At 48.1% G+C, this 20,519-nt stretch overlaps 1 protein-coding gene across 1 annotated transcript in view; it reads left to right on the top strand.

Moving 5' to 3' along the window:
- The window catches only part of IQCH (IQ motif containing H), a 208,742-nt gene that overhangs the window by 140,106 nt on the left and 48,117 nt on the right, over positions 1-20,519 (top strand). The window contains exon 14 of the mRNA XM_075535753.1: positions 5,605-5,891. Coding sequence (XP_075391868.1) covers positions 5,605-5,891 — 287 coding nt within the window. The remainder of the gene's footprint in view (positions 1-5,604; positions 5,892-20,519) is intronic.

The raw sequence follows: 20,519 nt of genomic DNA, 5'->3' as shown, positions 1-20,519 counted from the left end.
TGGGAGTCTCCATGTGACTGCTCCATCATGTGTCTTGTCAGTATAGCATCTCTCAGGGAGTGAGTATTGAGTCTTGTCAGTAAAGAGTTTTCAAGGGAATGAGGAGAGAGAGAGAGTCTCCCACCTCTAAAGAAGAAATGCAGGAATTCCCAGAATCCTCAGGGAAAGGCCATTCCCACACAGAGGCCTCATTGGCTATGACCCAATTGACAGACTAGACTCCACACCGTCACTCTTAATCCTCTCAAGTCCCAAATTGACACCAGATTATGTTACTACCACAGTGTGGCCCACAGGAAGGTAAACAAACAAAATCAAACCCACTGCCACTGAGTTGGTTCCAACCGTATATGGAGTTGCTCAGGCCGTAAGCCTTGTCCAAAAGCAGGCAGCCTCCCATTCTCCCACTGAGAGACTGGTGGTTTTGAACTGCCAACCTTTCTGTTGGCAGGCCAACATTTACCTGATAGAACTAGTAGGGGTCCGACTCACTCTCTGCCATCAAGTCAATGCTGACTCATGGGGACCTACTGTGAGTTTCCGAGTCTGGAACTGTTTACAGGAGTAGAAAGTCAGCCTTTCTAATGAGGAGCTGCTGGTGGTTTTGAACTGCCGACCATTCAGATCACAGTCCAATTTGTAACCACAACACCTAGGGGTCCTTAGAGGAAGGAGAAACTCAAAAACCAAACTGCCATTGCGTCGATGCCAACTCATAGTGATCCTAGGGTAGAACTGCCCCTGTGAGTTTCCCAGAATGCTAACGCTTCATGGGAGTAGAGAGCCCCGTCTCTCTCCTATGAGGCAGCGGTGGTTCCGAACTGCCCATGTTGGGGTTAGGAGCCCAGTGCATAACCACTCAGGTACCCAGAGCTCTTAGAGGAAGATAAAGCGAAGGGCAAAGGAGCCCAATTCTATGTGGGCGAATTTAGGAAAGAGGACATCGTTGGCTTTTTAAAAGATAGAAGGGAGACCCAATTGCCACCTCTGGGACTAGATTTGATAACAGTGAGAGTCTGAGGTGGAGGGCCTGTCAGATGACGGCACTCACGCAGCAGCGGCACAGTGAGACGGCTATCAGACAGCTTATTATTTGCCAGCCTCTCTCCTAAGCACGCCTCCCATGAGCGGTTGACCCCTCCAACAATCTTCTGAGGAGGGTGCCATCATCTTCCTCCTTCAGAGGAGGAAGCTGGGGTCAAAGGAGCACTAACTCACCTCACATCACTCCGTTAACAGTGGCGGGGCCTCAGGAGTCCTGGCAGGGCCAGTGGGTATACCGATCAAGGGACTGATCTTAGCTCCGGGCCTTGTCAGGGTACGGGGCTCCCCAGCTCTCAAACAGGTCCTCTGGAGCAACTTTGCAATTGTGGAGAATAAGTCAGACAGACCGTGAGGCATAGGGGCTCCTTGTCCTTGGGCCAGGACTGACAAAGTGACGTGTTTCCCAATGAGTATAAAGTGTGGGGCTGACAGCTCTTTCATAGGCATGGGCATCATACAGCTAACATATTACATAGTCGATGGGTAATATCAGAAGTAACATAATGAACCAACAATGGGGTGAGTCATCCTCTCAACCTAGTGCTAGTCGACCTTGAACAAGCCCCGCACCCCTTTCCAGGGGCTTGCTACATTTTCTAGTGGGTTCCCCTATAGAGCCTGGTTGCTCTTATCTACGGACAACCTCCAGAGAGAGTGACTAGCCAGACACAGACATAGGAATGTTTCATCTTTTAAGGTGGCTCGTTTATGACTGCTCCTTTATGGGGCATTATTGGAGGAGCCATGTCCAGTCATGAGAATGTGTATTAAGATTCATTTATATCTCATAACCGTGAGGAGGGTCTTCCCCCACCAGAGTCTGCTTTGCAGACCCGTCATTCTGAGCATTGAGGATGTAGCTGTGCTACGTTCTCCTCCAGTCTCTCGATTTAGCACAGGGCCTGGGAAAGGACAGCTGGAGCAGCCGCTGGGCAGTGCTGGCAAGGAGGGGCAGGACTGGGCAGTGGGGCAAGGAGATTTAGACCCAACATCTTGCTCATGGGCTGTTTAAACAAGGGGTTTAAGGGCCAGCTGTCTCCCAAAAGAGTGGCAAAGGAATTCTTGACTGAGAAGAGAGTCATTCTGAGAAGAGAGTTGTACTTTGTGACCTCATGAGCTCAGCTTGCAAATTAACAGTGACCCAAACAACAAACAAACCCTAAAAGTAAGAGTCAACCCCATGAATAAATGGAAAACACCCAACAACCAAACAAACTCACTGCCACCACGCCCAGCTCAACCCCTATGACCTGACAGGCCAGAGTGGGGCCGCCCCCGTGCTTCCCAGGCCGGAGTGTCTCCTGCATCTCCCAGAGTGACCTCTCTCCCCTGGAGCAGCTGGTGAGGTGGAACCAGGCTTTGCGGTAAAGACACTTACAATGAAAATCGGTCAAATAGGGAGAAGGGGACGAATTTTTTTTCTTCAGATAGGAGATTATGAAGATGTGCAGATCCTACAGGACGGGATGTTAGGAAGTGTCTAGATCTGCCACGGTCAGCCTGCAAAACCTTCCTCTAAAATCCCTATTTTGATGTGAGCTTTATCGCTCAGGAAGTGTACCCCCAGTCACTGTCTCACCTGAGCTCCACTGCTACAAGCTAAGGCCTCAGCGTTGCCCTCTGCTCATCCCTATCCCTCCTTCTCAGCCAGGTCACGGGTGCCGGGCCCGTTTGACAGATGAAGAAACGGCTCAGCGCTGCAAAGTACAGGGGTCCAAGTCACCCAACACTTAAGTGGCAAATGAGAGCCCAGAGTTAGAGGCGACAATCCCAGTCTGTCTTAAAAACAGAACTCTTCAGATCAGTGCTTGCAGACTTTCTGTGTGGCCCTGAGCCCTGCACGTACAGCAGGTCTTCATACATGTACTGAATGAGTGGAGACATACACCAGGCTTCCAGACCACCATGCTCCACGGCTTCCGCAAGGGCCTGTTTGTGAGTCCACTTCGGCACCGCCCAAGGGCGCTTTGGGCCCTAAAAGGTGCTTGCAGATTGATGGACAAGGGGCCTTCAAACCGTTCGTGAGAAAACTGCATCACCTTTGACAGTAATTCCATCTTCCCATGAACGTTTTGAAGCCTCCTCATATTGTCATGGGATTATATCAAAGGCAGTATATTTTTCCAAAGGAGGGATTCATTTTTTAAAGGAGAAAATTAGCAGTCAAAAGACTACGGTCATGATCCTGACAATCCAAACGTGTTTAAATGAAATAACGTCTCTAAAGGCATCTTGGGAATGGAAAAGGGTAATGTTCCCACTGAAGCGCTGTCCTTCAGAGCATGTTGTTTTTGTTGTTGTGTGTGCCAGCCAGTCGATGCCGACCTACTGTGGCCCTGTTGCAGCGTCCTGGTGGCATAGTTCACAATGTGTTGGGTTACTAACTGCACGGTCAGCAATTCAAACGCACCAGTTGTCCCATAGGAGAAAAACCGGGCTGTCAGCTCCTGTGGAAGATGTAAACCCTTGGAAGCCCTCGCAGCAGTTCTCAACCTGTGGGTCGTGACCCCTTTGAGGGTCGAACCACCCTTTCACAGGGGTCGCATGATTCATAACAGTAACAAAATTAGTTATGAAGTAGCAACGAAATAATTTTATGGTTGTGGGGGGGGGTCACCACAACATGAGGAACTCTATGAAAGGGTCGCACCTTTAGAAAGGTTGAGAGCCACTGCTCTGGAGGGCCTGTATGAGTCTGAATCAACTCAGTGGTCATGGGCTGAAGATACTATAGTGAAGCCTGGTGGGGCTGTCAGGTAAGTGTTAGGAGGCTAACCACAAAGTCAGGAGTTCAAACCCATCAGGCACCCCACTGGTGTGTCAGCCTTGTGTCTCATAAATATTGACAGCGTCAGAAAGGACAGAGTTGCAATGAACTTGATGGCAGTGGGGTGGGGTATTCCAGAGCAGACCAGCCTACAGGGTTTGCTTTACAAGAGCAGAGAGCCAGGTCTTGTCTCCCATGGGCCTCGATCAGTGGGTTCAAGCAGCTGGCTTTTCAGTTAAAAGCTGAGCACGTTACCACTGCGCCACCAACTCTTTTCCTAAGTCTACAAAAACCAAACCAGCAAACCCACTGCCAGCAGCTCCCCTCTGTCTCGCAGCGACAGAAGGCAGAACTGAACTGCTCCTGTGGGTTTCTACTCTTTACAAGAGTAGAAAGCTTCATCTTTCTCCCTGGGGGCACCAGGTGATTTCAAACTCCTCACATTGCAATTAGCTACCCAACACATAGCACTGAGCTACCAGGGATCCTGTTTCCAAGCATAGGTGGCAGCTAAACCCATGGAACTAACAGAATCAGAGACTCTTTTTGTGTTGTAGTTTCCCTTACTAAATCCCCAATAACTAGTATTTAAATATAATACACACAAGTGGGTCTCACTGGGGGAAGCAAAGGGAAAAAAAAGCACAGCTGGAGCCAACCAAATAGAGACATTTGGAATTGGAAGTGCACTCTCCCAAATTCATCTATTTTTCCTTCCAAGATCAGCTTTCTGGGGACCAGCCCACACCGGATTGCTAAGACATTTAAGTATCTTTCATATAAAGTAACAGACGACATCGTTGCAGAATTGCTACCCACCAAGATCTAACCACACGTGCCCTTTCAAGCCTGCGATTTAACATCAGTGGACAAAGGTCACCCCCACCCACCCAGCCAGCAAGTTTGTGGAATATGGGTGAAGTTTATCTTAATACTGTCAAGGTCCAGGGTCTGCCGTGCCTAGGAACACTTAGTTGCTGTTCCTTCTAAATGAACCCTCTCTTTGCACACACACACACACACAAAGTGGGTTTTTATATCTTCTGTATAAAGAGCATATACCCAAGCTGCCCTCGACATTTGGGGTTTTCCAAGCAAAGAGTAGGTGCGCTGGTGTCCCCGTGGATTAGGTGTGGGGCTGTTGACGGCAAGCTTGGGGACAAAACTGGGATGAATTGTGAAGCTCACCTTTTCAACGAGGAGGAAGCACATTTGTTCTCCCCGCTCTGTTTGCTTTTTCTTTTTAAAAGTTTTATAATCATCTCTCTATAGGAGTCCTCTGCCTGCCAGCAGGTGAGTGTTGTCTTGTGTTCGATAAAGACTCAAGCCTTTCTCACCTTGGAAACATAGTGAGGCTGCGCAGAAAGGGCTTGGGCAGTTAATTGCCCCAGGAGGGATTTACACAGAATCCTCAAGTTCATCATTTATGTAACGAATGGTCATAAACTTGATACTCTTTATGTTGTCTTCGTAAGAGAAGGAATGTTATTATTCATTGATACTTGCTAACATACCAAGCCTTGAACGCCACCATTATCCAGTGAGATTGGTTTTCGTTTTTTGTTTTTTTTTTTTTTATGCCCAGTTTAAACATGAGCAAAAGGAATTCAGGGATAAAGAGAAAAAAGGAGTTCAGGGAATTTCTTGGCCATTGCCTCTCAAAACATGGGGGATTCCAGAGTTGGAGCCCAATCCAACTGCCAAGGCCCGGATGGGTTCTTTCCTCCTGCTCTAAATGGGCCGAGTCCGCAAAACCTCACCTTTCACCTACTGCCCCGTGTTTTTCCTGTCAGGAGGTGTGATCGAGGCATTCCCGCCCGCAGAAAGCATCACCAACCTGACAGTGGACATGCTGATCGAACCCAACGGCCAAATCCGGATGCTGTCAACGGGGGACCAGCTGCACGCGGACGGCCCCTTGATCTCCTCCGGCACCACCTTACCGCAGACCTCAGTGGACCCCCAGGTTCTCCATTCTCTGTGCCTCCAAATTGGCAAGGCCTGTAGAAGGAGAGACGTGGTTGGCTACTTCTCTATCGACCTGGTGACTTTTATTGATCCAAGCACCCTGGAGCAGCAGGTAAGACTCAGACAGGTGCAGACCCCATCCCCATATGGCAGGGAGTACAATGGGGGCTGCTCACAGGAGCTGGCTCTGGAAATTCAGCTTGCACCGGGTCTGTACCAAGCTGCAAATGTGGGTTCAGGGTCATCTTGTGGAATCGCACATCCCACAGCTTGGCCCCCAGTTCTGCACATCGAGACTGTGCGCGGGTCTCATCACAAAATGTTTTGCTGCCACATGAGGACTGAGCCTGTTTCACGTCCGCTCTTAAGGAGAAAATCAGTCCCTAGAAAGGAGCGTTTCCATTCCCTTTCTTATTCACTAGCAACTAGATGATGGGAAAATATTTCAGAAATAAAATTAGTATCATGGTCGTCATGTGCCCTCAACCCAGCTGAAAAAATAAAATGGTACCAACACCCATTCCAGTCCCAGGCACGTGCTCCTACCCTTCTCCTCCAAGGCAACCGTGACCTCCCACTGGGGTTGGATTTCCTTCTCACTATGCATTCTCACTGCACACAGTGGGTCCAGAAGTAAGGCAGCCTTCCGTCTTTGTCCTCATTCGACAGCTTGCTGTTATTTTGTCGATATTATCTTTGTACAACTCATTGTGTGCACCTGTGTGGCTCTCATACGGTGGTTCTCAACCTTCCTAATGCTGCGAGCAACCCTTTCATACACTTCCTCATGTTGTGGTGATGCCCCAGCCATAAAATTATTTCTGTTGCTACTTCATCACTGTCATTTTGCTACTGTTATGAATCAGGGACCCCTGTGAAAGAGTCGCTCGACCTCCAAAGGGGTCATGGGCCACAGGTTGAGAACTGCTGCTCTAATAGATACTATTCTGGATAAATAATGCTTTTCTTTTGCTTGGGTTCTTTAAAAAATCCACTCTACTTCTCAGGACTCAGTATGTCCAGTTGCTCCTATCCGCCTGGTGGGTGACCAGTCTTTGGTCTGTAAGGTGAAGTCAGCCCCAGCCCTCCCTCCCTCTCTCTCCTCTGGCCATCCAGCATTTTAAGTGTACTTTCAAAGTTTTGTGCTCCCTGTGGTGGGTCTCATGATTCTCCATTCCAGTCCGATTATGGTTTCCAAGGCAGAAGTTCTGTTTGGGGTCGTTTCCAGCCTGTGCGATAACCCTTCTCCATTTGCCTCCCCCTGCCCTCCTTTGCTTTCGCCCCCTCTCAGCCTTGCGCATTGAGAAGGGAAAGGACAAAGTGAAGGGCACTTAGAAACCTACCTCAGTTGGGGGAGGAAGCGGGGCAGCACCCCCACCCCTGGTGAAGGAACTACGTGGCAGAGACATCTGTTCTGAGAAGAGAAGATTAAATCTGCGGTCCTCGCTCGAGGCAGGAGTGAGGATGGAACTGGGGGGAACCACTGGAGTTGTGACTCAAGTTCACTCAGGGAGAATTGCCCACAGCCGGGAGAGGGATCTTCTCCCGCCCGGGGCTTAGCACCCTTCAGTTGCCAGGATAAAAGTCCTGCCCGTCCCTTGGCTGACCCCCATCGGCCTTTCCAGCTTTGTCTTGCTCCCTCACATCTTCTGTCCTCCAGCCACAGATTTCTCCGCCCCTCGCGGTCACCAGGCAGCATAGCTGAAAGACTCTTGCCTCTTCTTTTTGTACGTGGCTAACCTCCTTCCCATCCGTCACAGTCCACTCATGCCACACTTTCTCAGAGAAGCTGTTCCTGTCCTTCCTGCTTTAGGCTCCGGTACAAGTATCACCGTGTACCCTGCTCTCTCCCACGTACCAGTGATCCAACTGCAACGTTAAACTTAGCGGCTTGAGTGTCTGATTGATGTCTGTCTCCTGCTCTACACCGTAACCTCCTTGGAGAGACAGTCCGTCTCTCTTTGCTCAAGAGTATGTTCTTACTGTTGATCTCAGAGGCTGGCAGTAGAAGTTCAGGAACATTTGCTGAAAGTATGAATACATATTCAAGGTATTCTAACACATTGGACAGTGTTGTCCAGGCCATGAGAAAAGGAGCGCAGGCATTTGTCGAGGGAATGGGATGTTGTTACTGGTCTTAGGGGCTGTCAAGGTGGCCCCGGCTCATAGCAACCCTGTGCAAAGAATGCCACCCACCACCATCCTCACCCTCACTGTGGTTAGAGCTCCTGGTTGTAGCCACTGTGTTAATCCATCTCCCGGATGGTCTTCCTCCTTTTCACTGCCTTTCCACTTTACCAACCAGGATGTGCTTTTTGTCTCTGCAAATCACACGTCCAAAGTCAGTGAAATGGAGGCTCACCATCCTTGCCTCTGAGGAGCATTTGGTTTGTAACTCTTCCAAGACAGATTGACGTGCTCTTCTGGCCATCTGTAGTGTTTGCTGTATTCTTTACCAGGACTATAATTCAAATCCATCAATTCTCCAGTCTTCATTAGTCATCAGCCCACGTTCACGTGTGTATGAGGCCAGTGAAAACACAATGGCTTGGGTCAGGCACAACTTAGTCTTCAAAGTGACACCCTTGCTTTTCCACATTTTAAAGAAGTCTTTGTGCAGTAGATATATCTAATGCAATACTTAATTTGATTTCTTGACTGCTGCCTCCATGAGCATTGGCCGTGGATACGAGCAAATTGGAATCCGTACCAACTTCAGTCTTTCCTCCATTTGTAATGATGCTATCTATTGGTCCAGTTGTGAGGATTTCCATTTTCTTGACATTTAATTGCAATATTTAAGGCTGCCATCTTTGATCTTTATCATCAAGAGGGTACCACCTGCACATTGCAGGTGGTTAATAAACTTGATTCCCATCCTGACGTAGAATTCTTCTTCTTGCTGTCCAGTTTCTCAGACTATTTGTTCAGCATACAGACTGCATACTTATAGGGAAAGGACACAACTCTGGTGCACACCTTTCCTGGTTTTAAACTGTGCGCCTTGTTCTGTTAGTCCACGTACAGGCTCTGCAGGAGTACAAGGATGTGGTCGGGAATTCCTAGCCTTCTCAATGCTATGATCCACACAATGGAATGCTTTGGCGCAGTCACTAAAACACAAGTGAATGGAATAGATAGAGACTAACCCAAGATTCTCTATTTTTTATTTTTATCATATGAAGACTTCTCCTTCCTCATACGGCAATGTGTGTTACCGTTCAAATATTGTGGGAAGTTCTCAGTGAGTTCCTCAAAGGGTGTTTCTATACCAGCAAGGGAAGTTGTATTTGCTCCCTGTGTACAGTAACTTGTCCAAAATCACTGGCATATTCTCTAGCTGCTTCATAAATAAGATCACAGCAAGAAGCCCCCTCATTTATTTTCTAATTCCCATACATTGTGGTACCAATGAAGAGACAGGCATAGGAAAGGCAGTCAGTAAGTATTGCTAATAAATTCACACATGTTCGAGTATGTTCCAAACAAAGCATGGGGGTGTGATTCCATTTGGGGTTGGACCCTTTGTTATGCTAATGAGGCCAGATGAATGCTGCACAGGTCTTGAATCAATCTCCTCTGATATATAAAAGATGTTCAACCAGCAGGAAATGGAGATGGGGAGGAGAGAGCCGGCAAGCCCCATGGGGTAGCCCCCAAGCAGAAGCTGCAGAGAGAAAAGGGCCTTTTTCTGTAATGGACAGTCTTCCTCCAGCACCAGCACCATAAGCTCTCCCTCCTGACTTGTGACAAAATAAATGTGTTTGTCAAAGCTCCTTCCCCACCCCCAAACAACAACAACATGGACGCTGTGTCGGTCAGAGGAGTAATCTTGATAGATTTTCTTGAAGGACCCACGAGTTTATTGGGGTGATTTTTTTTAGTTGCATTGGTGAGAGAAAGGCCGGGGAAGCTGTACTCCATGACATTTTTCCCATCACCACAAGCTGCCTGCTTTTCTGGGAGGGAGCGACGGTAGCAAGCGCTGTCCTCTGACACTGTCTTTGGGAAATCGTACCCCCTCCACCATACAGCTCAGAGCTGGCCTCTATGGGCTCTTTTTTGTTCTCAAAACTCAAAGGACATTTAAAATGAACCCAATGAGAATTCTTCCAGGATACCAAACCTGCCACGTCGATGTGGTGTCACATGAGGAACCGGAATTCTTGGGGGGCGGGGGGAGCTAGAGAGCTGGCAGCGTCCACTGCCTTCAGAAGGGCAGAGACGACGTGAAGGGTGCCACGGCCTTCACAGCAAGACCTTCACAGGTGGACATTTTTGCTCAAGGTTTTGTTTCTACGGACAATGAATAAAGAAGCCAGGAGAAGGATTGATGCGGTGGAATTATGGTGTGGGTGAAGGATGTTAAAAGTCACATGGACTACCTACCCAACGAACAGACAATCCGCCTCGGAAGATGCTCCACGCCAGGATGCTCCTGAGAAGTGAGGATGGCGGGGCTGCAGGCTATGTGCTTTGGCCACATTCTCAGCTGAAACTAGCCCTTCACAAAGGACATCACGCTCAGTCAAGTAGAGAGTTGGTGAAAACGAGGCAGAGGTTGTCATAGTGACTGCAGCAGTCGACACGGACATAGGAATTGTGGGGATGGCGCCGGACACTGGGCTCAAAGGGAACCTGGACGTCAGAGCTGACTAGATGCCACCTAACAGCAGCAATGTGATTTGGTGCCAGTAGTTGTCGACTTACCCTTGTATTGCCTCAGGTTCATAGAGCAACAGGTTTTAGAAAAATAAAATTCTCTCGTGTTACTTCCTATTTGATTGCCAGCAACGATGAACACCTTTGCGAGTGTTTTGTGGCCCTTTATAAATCTTGTCTTAAATGCCTGATCATAACTCTTGCCCCTTTTAAAACTGGGTTACAATTCAAATGTTGGTGTGTAGACGTTCTGTATATGTGAGTAACTCTAACCTTTTGACTGTAGAACTTATTACCAGGATCTTCTCTCCTATTGTTACTTGTGACTTTCCCCCCCCTTTTTGCATCACTTTTCTCTATCATAAACTCATTATGTAGTCCTTTGCAATAGGAGACCTGGTAACATAGTGCTTATGCAATGGGCTGCTAACTGCAAGGTCAGCAGTTTGAAACCACCAGTTGCTCTAAGTGAGAAAGAGGAGGCTTTCTACTCCCATAAAGAGTTAGGGCAGTGGTTCTCGACCTTCCTCATGCTGCAACCCCTTAATACAGTTCCTCAAGTTGTGGTGACTGCCAACAGTAACATTATTTTTGTTGCTGCTTTATCACTGTCATTTTGCTACTGTTGTGAATTGGGCGACCCCTATGAAAGGCTCGTCCAACCCCCAAAGGGTTGCATCCCACAGGCTGAGAACTGCTGAGTTCCAGTCTCGGGAGCCCCCAGGAGCAGTTGTACCCTGTGCTGGAGGGTTGTTGTGAGTCAGCACCGACCCCATGGTAATGAGTTCTAGATGAGAGGTCATATTTTATGGAAAGGTGTTTACAGAGTACACCAATGGCTTGTTGCTCGTCACCTTTCCACCCATGAAACGTGCTGGTGTTTAGTCCAATCACGTTGGCTCTCACCCATAGCAACCCTACGCACAACAGAGTGACACACTGCCTGGTCCCGCCCCGTCCTCACAGTTGTACTAAGTACGATGTCCTTCTCCAGAGACTCCCCTCTCCTGCCAACGCGTCCAAAGTGCATGAGACGTGCTATGAGATTGTCCACCCATTAATGACTTCCTGAAGAAAGCACCATTCTAACGATGGCGGCTTTTCTATCGCCATCATTCCCTCTACATTTATTAGTTGGCAAATCTGCAAAGAAGAGTTTGTCGGTTTTTCCATTTCCATCTTTCATTTCTGTGTCGACTCGTAAATCTGTATGTATCCATGTGGCTGGTTATGGATTCAGGACTTTCTTGTCCATAGGTGATCTCTGGATGGTTCCCTAAGGTTGATGTTCAGGGGGCAGATCCTTCAGGAGGGTGACCCTGCGTTCTTTTGTCGTATCCTCATTATTTTTAATCATTTTCTTACTTTGTATATGCCCTCAAATCAACCATTTCTCCAAGAAGTCCTGGTTCCTTTTTGTCTGGAGGACAATATTAACATCTTCTTGTTCTCATTGCTCCTGAGGTGGCCTTGGTTCTGGGCCTTCTCAGTGAACAGCGCTAGGACATCTATTGGCTATCTACCTCCCACACAACACAAGCACTCTGGTGGTGTAATGGGGTTCACATTGGGCTGCTAACTGCAAGATCAGCAGTTCAAAACTACCAGCCACTCCTTGGGAGAAAGATGAGGCTTTCTACTCCCATGAAAAGTTATAGAAACCCACAGGGGCAGTTCTACCCTGTCCTATATAGTCACTATGAGTTGAAACTGATTTGATAACAATGAATTCTAGATTTATCATATACAAACATATAGAAATATATACATTCCTATGACTATTTCTTTATCCACCAGTGTATATAATTTTAAAACCATGCATTTCTGCCAATCTCTCCATTTTCAACCCAGTATCTCAACATTTTTGTAAACTTTCCCCTTTCCATACTTAACAATATCTTAACCAAGAGTAAGAAACCTTCGTCTCATTCTCACTATGTTTTCTTATGTTCTCAACGTATCTAATCTCCAAAACACTCCTATCATCTCCTCCACCTGCCCCACTGTGCTCCGCCCCACAACTCATGCATTGGGTGCCAAACTCTGCCGCTTGTGTTTTAGCTTTAAAGCTAGCTCTTTTTCTCAGTTACCATATTACTGTGGGTATCATTGTATCTGGTCTAATCATCTATTAAATAAGCAAGTTCCCTTACTTGACTTCTAAGGAATCTTATATAGTATTTTCAGAATTTTCATTTCCTCTGTCAGAAAAGTCCCAGCTTACTAGTACTTGTGGTGGTGGTGGTGGTTGTAGGAATAGGCTTTTTAAAATGCTAGAGCTCCTTGAAAGTCAGAGCAAAATTAACCTAAGGAATAGATATAGATAGAGAGAGAGAGAGAGAGATACAGATATAGATTAGGCCAGGTTGTCTAGAGCAGGGTCGGCAAGGGGCAGCTCTACACCATAGATGGCTCTTTTGGTCCATACACGTGGCTCTGAAGTCAAATGGAAAATCTTTGAAGGGTATCATTCAGAACATGGTGATTTCATTTGGTTGTAAAAGTATATTATGGCTCTCAAAAGTTTGCTGACCCCAAATCCAATGACATCCATCTCTATATAAGAAAGAACTTTATATCAAGAAGTCATCCCAGCCCAGTCCAACTCAAGTCCATAGGTCTGATGCTAGCCCATAAGTCCTTCTTCAGACTCACATAGCTGCAGGTAAAGCTTCAGAAAGGTGATGCAGAATGCAGGAAGATCACACGCTGGTAGGTAGAGAGCCACATGGATCCAAGTGGAAAATGGTAGGGTCAGTGTAGTCCCAGAAGGAGAAAGGCCAAGGCCCAGAGAGAGAGAGAGGGAGAGTTCCCGGGCTCTCTGCTTATTAGAAGGGCACCCCCCCCCCAGGAGGCATCACCAGGCTGTTGACAGGTTGGCTTCCTTCCCCCACCCCTCTACACTTTCATACAAATTCGGGTTGACATTAAATCATCTACCACAATATAGGACGATGTTATCCATCTTTCTTCCTCCATAGGAGAATTAGGGTGTGATAGATAACAGTCCTCAAAAGATGTCCACATCCTAATCCTTGAAACAAGGACTATGTTTCTTACTTGACAAAAGGGAGTTTGTGGGTGTAAGTGAAAGGATCTTGGGATGGGAAAAGTGTCCTGCCCTGTCCCACAGACAATTACAGAGTGTCCGAATCAGAGCGAGAGACGGGTAGACACTACCCTTCTTCCTTTGAAGATGGAGAACGAGGTCACAAGCCAAGGAGTGCAGGCAGCCTCTGGACACTGAAAATGGCAAGGAAACAGATTGTCCTGCAGCACTTCCAGAAGAAAGCAGCCCTCCGAGACACCTTGCATCTAGGCCGTGCGACTTCTGTCCCAAAAGAACTGGAGGGTGATAAACATCTGCTGTTTCAAGGCAGTACGTTTACAGCACTTGATGACAACAGTAAAAGGAAATCAATCCGGGGGAGAATTCTTGCTTCCTTCTTTGTCTTTTCTGCACTTACATTTCCAAGTATTAGGTGGGTTTTATTTATAATCAGAAGTATATATTGATCATGACCATCATAAACTTGTTTAGAATGCTATAGTTTCCAATGCCCTCTCACATACACTATCTTATCACGTGCGCACATGCCTCACAACAGAACTGGAAGGCAGAAACGGAGGTGACTGGGGCCATTGAACGAGGAGCCACAGGTGTGCCTCTGGAACTTGCGATGCTGGTGCGGAAGGAGGACAGGGGCTGGGAGATGAGAAGGAGTAGACAAAATGACAGTGACCCACCGGGGACAGGCCCACAGTTGTCCATCCACTCCAGGTATGGGTGTGAAGAAAGATCCTACCCAGACCAAAGGAGCTGTCAGGTTCCAGGGTAGCAGAATGCAGAAACATGTCTGGAAGCAGAGGGTTTAAATATCCAGGATACCACGGGGAACAGGGTCCTGGTAGGGTAAAAGGAGAAGGGTCAGTCCTGGGGACCGGCACTGCTAGGAACATGGCAACAACTGCTCCAGCCAATGAACTTGGGTCAGAGATGCCAACGCTCAACAAACAGGACCGTGCAGCTTCCGAAGACACGGAGCCTCAGTGTGGCCTTCGTGGTCCGGCCTGCCCACACGAAGGGGAGGGGAGGCATAAGGGTCTGCCCTTCAGCAAAGAGTAGCAAAAGCTATTTTCCAAACCCTGACGGGTCCCGGAGCAAAGGCCATTGATGGGCAGGTATCTATCTAATGGGCTCCGGGAGGGACATGAAGCACCTACCTGAACAGCTGAAATTGGATGTTGTGTAGAGGAGAGACTGACACCTTCATTTCACAAATACCTTCCGAGTGTCTGCTCTGGGCCCATGCCAAGGGCGGAGGCGGCAAACATCAATAAAGCTTGTTCCTGGGAACAGGACGCTCAGTTCACAGCCATCATCTGGCTGTCTCAGCGAGGTTTTTAAATCCTTAAGGAAATACACTGAGCTTTGCTTTTTTAATTTTTTCCACTTCTCTGCGATGTCTGACACGTCGGCCTGCCAGTTAGTCAGTATCTGCTGATGGATGGACTTTCACAACTTCTGGAAGATCCAATTCTGCGGCGCTTCCTCGGCCTCTTTCCAGAAACGCTGAAAGAACAAACTGGTGTTCACTGAGCATCTATGGTGCACATGTCATTATGCTACATGCTAGAGAGCCTGCCAGGATGCGAAAGAGCACGCTGTGCCTGCCCTCAGGGAGTTCACAATCTAACCGGAACCGGGCTGGAAGAACGAATTAGAAGGAAGGACGTCAGTGACAGCTACAGAGAACAATAAAGGAGACATCAAAAAGGTACTACCAGTTTAACTGCCAAACGGCTCCCTCGATGCTCCCAAGAAGGGAGCGCCCTTCTGTGCGGAGCAATCACGAAAGGTTCTTACCGAGTGTGGGGTCTGAGCTGACGCAGAATGCGCCCTTGAAGGAGGGCAAGAGGGAGAATTCTCAGCGTGGGACAGCGCTATGAAGGGTGCAGAGAGAAATGGGTAAAAATGATGCTGGAAGGCTTTAAACTCTTAATCCTGTTTCCCTCAGATGTGAGGGGGCTTCCCAAAGTTCGTGGGGGAAAAATCTTTTTTTCAATGCTGTAAAAGTCCCTAAACAAATAGAGTTGGGCAAAGATCCTCAGATTAAGAAATTCACTTTTTTTTCTGGCCAGTTGTCAATTTTGTCGTAACTATCTCAGTTGTGAGCATTGGTAGTTTGTTTTGTTTTTAATGAAAAAGCAAGCTTTGTTTCTATGAAAAACAACTTCCGGTGACTGGTAGGACCCTTGCCAGATACATATGGTAGCTACAAAAAGACACAAGATTTGTCACAAAGTATAAAACGTAAGGGAGACAGAATTGGAGAGCCCGAGGCATGGCGTCGTTAGCTGCCAACAAGTCAGTTCTGACTTGGAGTTCCCAGGTGTGCTCAGTGGATCTGCTTCCACAGATTTTCAAACCTGGAATCTTTTTGGAAAGAAACCACCAGGCCCGCCTGCCAAGATGCCCCTGACTGAGTTCGAACTACCAACCTTTTGCTAGTTAGTAGTCGCACACTTAGCCCTTTGGGCCACCCACGGATGCCTGCATATCAGAGTATAAAGCAGATATCCTGAAAATCATTTCTAAGAGTTGCAAAATACAGATACATCGGCCTAGCATCGAACAAAGAAACACCTAAAAATGGTTTCATTGTGATAGGTTATGGATTCTGACCCCCATCTTTCCACTAAGCATTTGTGGTCATTTACACGAGTGGCCTGTGTCCTGTGAGCTCTGACTTGTCAGTGCACAGGCTATTCCAGCCCTCCACCTCCTGGGCCTTTCTGAGAGGCTGAGCAGATCAGAGGCGCTGTCCTTAAACTAAATCAAGTGGCATAACCACATGTAAAACTGTCACGGAGCCCTCAGCAGGGCCTCACACTGTAAATGGAATCTGAATTGAATTAGCATTATTTTTAAAAGTCAGTGAGCATTATCATCATTGCAAAGTGATATATAGAAGCATCCAAAAGGAATACATTTCGTTCAGAGAATGGAAAAATCAAGGTCTACAGAAATAATCAGAATTCCATCGTGTTCGGTGTTGTAGTTCTGGCACCTTGTACCACACCTGGCCTTAATAGATACTCGATAAATATGCATCGAATTAATTAATACTTCTGTCAGAGTCCCTCTCATGTACCTCTCTTTTTCAAGGTCTCCCTGTCTCTGTTTTCAAGCTATACCAAGTATTCACCAAGGGACTTCAGTGCGATTCACTTTTTCTCTTTAGGGATGGTATTTTATTTACAAGTGTATCTAGGAAGGTTAACAGGGTATATCTAAATTAAAATTTAATAGGCCTTTGATATAAACAGAAGTGCCTCTTTAGTGGGTGTTTTCAAATGCTGTAATGGGCACACTGTTAATCACAACTTAATACCTAGCGAAGGGGAAATAGATCCCCAAGGGGGTTGAGGCATTAGAGGGAAAGGTTGAATCTCTGTATCCATGAAGGAGATCTGTAAAACACAGCAATAGTAATGATGGTGACAGCAACGATAATTCCTACAGGAAGCACGAGGACAACTGTGCCAATCAGTCTCACAACCAAAACGACGACTCTGCTTATAACACTGAGTGGGGATTAAAGGAGTGAGCGCTGGCTGCGAACCGTGGGGTAGACTGTTCAAACCCACTCCGGGGTCCATGGAAGAAAGACCTGGTGGTGCTCTCCTGCAAACATTGCAACCTAGCCCGCCCCTGGGGGACAGTTCCACCGTGTCACATGACATCCGTGAGCCAGAGCCAACTCCATGGCACCCAACAAAAGCCACCACAGAGCTGACAAAGCTAGAGGCGACTTTACTCTCCATGCTATCACTGACCAGATTTGAACGTTGGTCAAGCGGGACACCAGCGGGACACCATTGATAAAACTCAGATCCTGGCGAAATAGCCCCATGGCCGCCGAAAACCGTATACCCTAGCTTGTCGTGCATTCTTTCCAAAAATCGGGACTTTTTAAAAAACGCCATGGGACGCAGGAAAAATTGTTAAAAATCAGGACTGTCCTGTCCAAAACGGGACGTCTGGTCACCTTACCCTAAGTGACTGTCCTCCCATGTCTGGGTAGCCTCCTTTGATCGTGAACCCGGGTATTCGTGGGGGTTGGGGGGACCCAAAGCCGGGGCCAAGCTGTGGTCGACATCAACATCTAACTATCCCACCCAGGATGTCTTCAAATGCCCACTCACGCTAAGGTCCGGCCTGCTTCTTCAAATGGAATCCAGAGACTTCTCTCTGCCCTTTCAGGCCTTTGTTGTTGTCTCGGCTGCTGCCACATTGGCCCTTGAGTCGGGCGGTGCCTGCAGAACAGCACCGGCTGGCTGTGACCAGGGGCTTTCACTGGATCCGTTGGGGAAGCTGATTGCCAGGGCTTCCTCGTCCGGACGCTCCACTGAGACGTGGTCGGCTTCACAGCAGGCAGGTCTCCCCTGAGACAGCTGCACTTCTGAGGTGCGTGAGCTGAACATCTCCCACAGAGAAGGGGAGAAGTCTGCCACCTCGCCAACTTCAATCCCCAGATCCGGTGTCAGGGTGGGGGGAATCTGGACACCCACACTGCCCCCTGCATGCCTCAGGAAGGTCTCCTCCTACAGGATGCAGAAGGCAGCAGGTCGGGGGGAAGAGGGCTCCTTGCTAACATTCAGAAGGAGCAGAGGACGCATGCGTTTACAACTCGCCCCCCCCCCCAGTATTACAAACCATCGCAGAGCGCCCTCTCTCCAATGCCCGTGGTCACCCATGGGCAAACATGGGTGATTAAAATGTTCCATGCAAAGTGATCCTTGGAGAGCATTCGTGTTAACCTAACTTCCCCTGCACCTTGACGTTGCGGTAGCCACGGGCAGGGCAGTTTGCTTGAGTTCTGAGAGCAGCCCTGCGTGGAGCCAGCCCTTCCCTACCGAGGGGACTCGTGACCTTCCTCACGGATTCCATCCGCAGGCCCCGCGAGGCCCCAGAGTCTAGGAAAGGCAGACCCACTTACTGGCACCTCCCGACTCCATAAGCACACCCTCAACTCTGGACCTCCACACATAGCATCCCACCCCGCAACGAGCCTTTCCTCCTCCTCTGTCCACCTCCACCCCACTGCAAGACCCCGAGCACGATGCAGCTTTCCTGGATCTGAACCCGCTGCCCTCCTGGGGAGTCTGGAGTGTGGTGACCTTATCGGACACCGTGGCACTGCCTCCTGGATCTTCTGAGACTATATATTTTCACAGACGCAAACTGCCTTGTCTGTTTCCCACAGAGCTGCTGGTGGGCTTGAACTTCTGACCTTTGGGGGCAGCAGCCCCATGCTGCACACACAGCGCCACCATTGCTCCCAGTTCTCATGACAAGCCACCTTCCTCAAACCTCTTTCCAGTGTCCCTTCGGCCTCTAGCCTCTCAGAGCTGAGGGGCAGCGCAGAGGGTCGGGGATTATGCCTGCAATACTGAGTACTGCTGCATTTTTGCAGGTGTTATGCTCAGTATTTTATATGCAGGACTCCTCACCCACCCACCCACCCTGACAGATGAAACAACTGAGGCTAGAGCAGCGGTTCTCAACCTGTGGGTCGCGACCCCCTTGAGGGTCTAAGGACCCTTTCACAGGGGCCACCTAATTCTTAACAGTAGCAAAATGACAGCGATGAAGTAGCAACGAAAATGATTTTATGGTTGGGGCGGGGGTGGGGGGTCACCAGCACATGAGGAACTGTATGAAAGGGTCGCGGCATCGGGAAGGTTGACAACCACTAGACTATGTTCAAGGCCACGGTTTACTAAGTAGCAAATCGGGGATGCACGCCATGGCTTATGCCTACCCAGCCCTTGTCATTCCTCTCACAGTAAACACTGGATTCATGAGGAGTCCCTTTATAAGTGTACCCCCCCATCAATGTTTATCTCTCTTGAATGTCCTCAATGCGCTTGTTGAATTGAGTTGAACAGCTGAAAGCCAGAAAACACATCTCCTTTAAAAAAAATATTCCATCCTTGTGCTCAGCACATAAGGTAATCATTAAATGTTAATGGCGAAGGGAAATGGGATAAAACCAGCCTTGTAGTCGCCATTTTTAAGCTGTACGAGCTTCAAAGTGCAGCCCGTACCCGCCACTGCAGCTGCGAGCGCCATATTGTCATTAAGCCAGAAGGTAGATTCACGGATGGGAACATTGCGACAGACACCACAGGAATGCGTAAGTCAGTTTTCCAAATCACTTTCGACAAGGAGGCGATGATTTCCCCCCATAATCATTTCCCATCGATTAGCCTGCCAGGTCAAACATCGCCGGCAAAAAGCTGGAGTGGCTGAGATTAGAAGAGCCACTTCTTGGAGGGTGGGGTCAGGGTCTGAGGCAACGTGACAATGGGGAGCGTGTGGCTGATCGGGGACCTGAGAGCACTGGCCTCTGGATTCCGATTGCAAGCGTCCTCTCTCGGGGGACACGCCTCGGTCCGTATCAGGAGTGTGATGAGATGCACTCTCATATGGAGATCAAAGCGTGTCCTTGGTGAGCAGCGGCCTCTTCTACCGATGCCTGCTGCCTTTTGCTTTCCAAACTCCCTGCTTTCTGCCCAAGCCTCGAGATGTTGCCTTTTAACTTAATTAAATATATAGGCAATTACTGACACCATCTGTCTTCATAGAAAAAGAGCAAGAAGTGACACAAAAGGCTGGGATGTTCAAGGGAATCGTTAGCGAGCCAAGTCTCCCACCACCGGCACAGTCAGGTTGGCCCTCTCTGAGCCCTTCTGGTCTCTCGCCTTATTTCTAAGGCTTTTTCCCAACTGGAAATGTCGGATCTGAGTTATACTTAAACCGCAATCACTTTGGGTATGATTTTTAAAAAAGAAAATATCGAGTAACCCGTTGCCTATTGTTTTAGTAAAACAGCACATCATTGAACATCTGTTACTGATACAGTCTAACACGGCACTTAAGATCCTTTACAGTCCTGAGAACCTTTATAAAGTTACATGAATCTTTTGCATAAACAGAACTGTTTTAGCATGCATATTTCTTTAAACATTTCTTAAACATAACATTCATTATGCTCCCGATGAATCTAAC

This window comes from Tenrec ecaudatus, chromosome 17 (assembly GCF_050624435.1).
Source record: "Tenrec ecaudatus isolate mTenEca1 chromosome 17, mTenEca1.hap1, whole genome shotgun sequence".
Taxonomy (NCBI): domain Eukaryota; kingdom Metazoa; phylum Chordata; class Mammalia; order Afrosoricida; family Tenrecidae; genus Tenrec; species Tenrec ecaudatus.
Note: the sequence above shows the minus strand (reverse complement) of the source record. Positions and strands in the feature narration are given on the sequence as shown.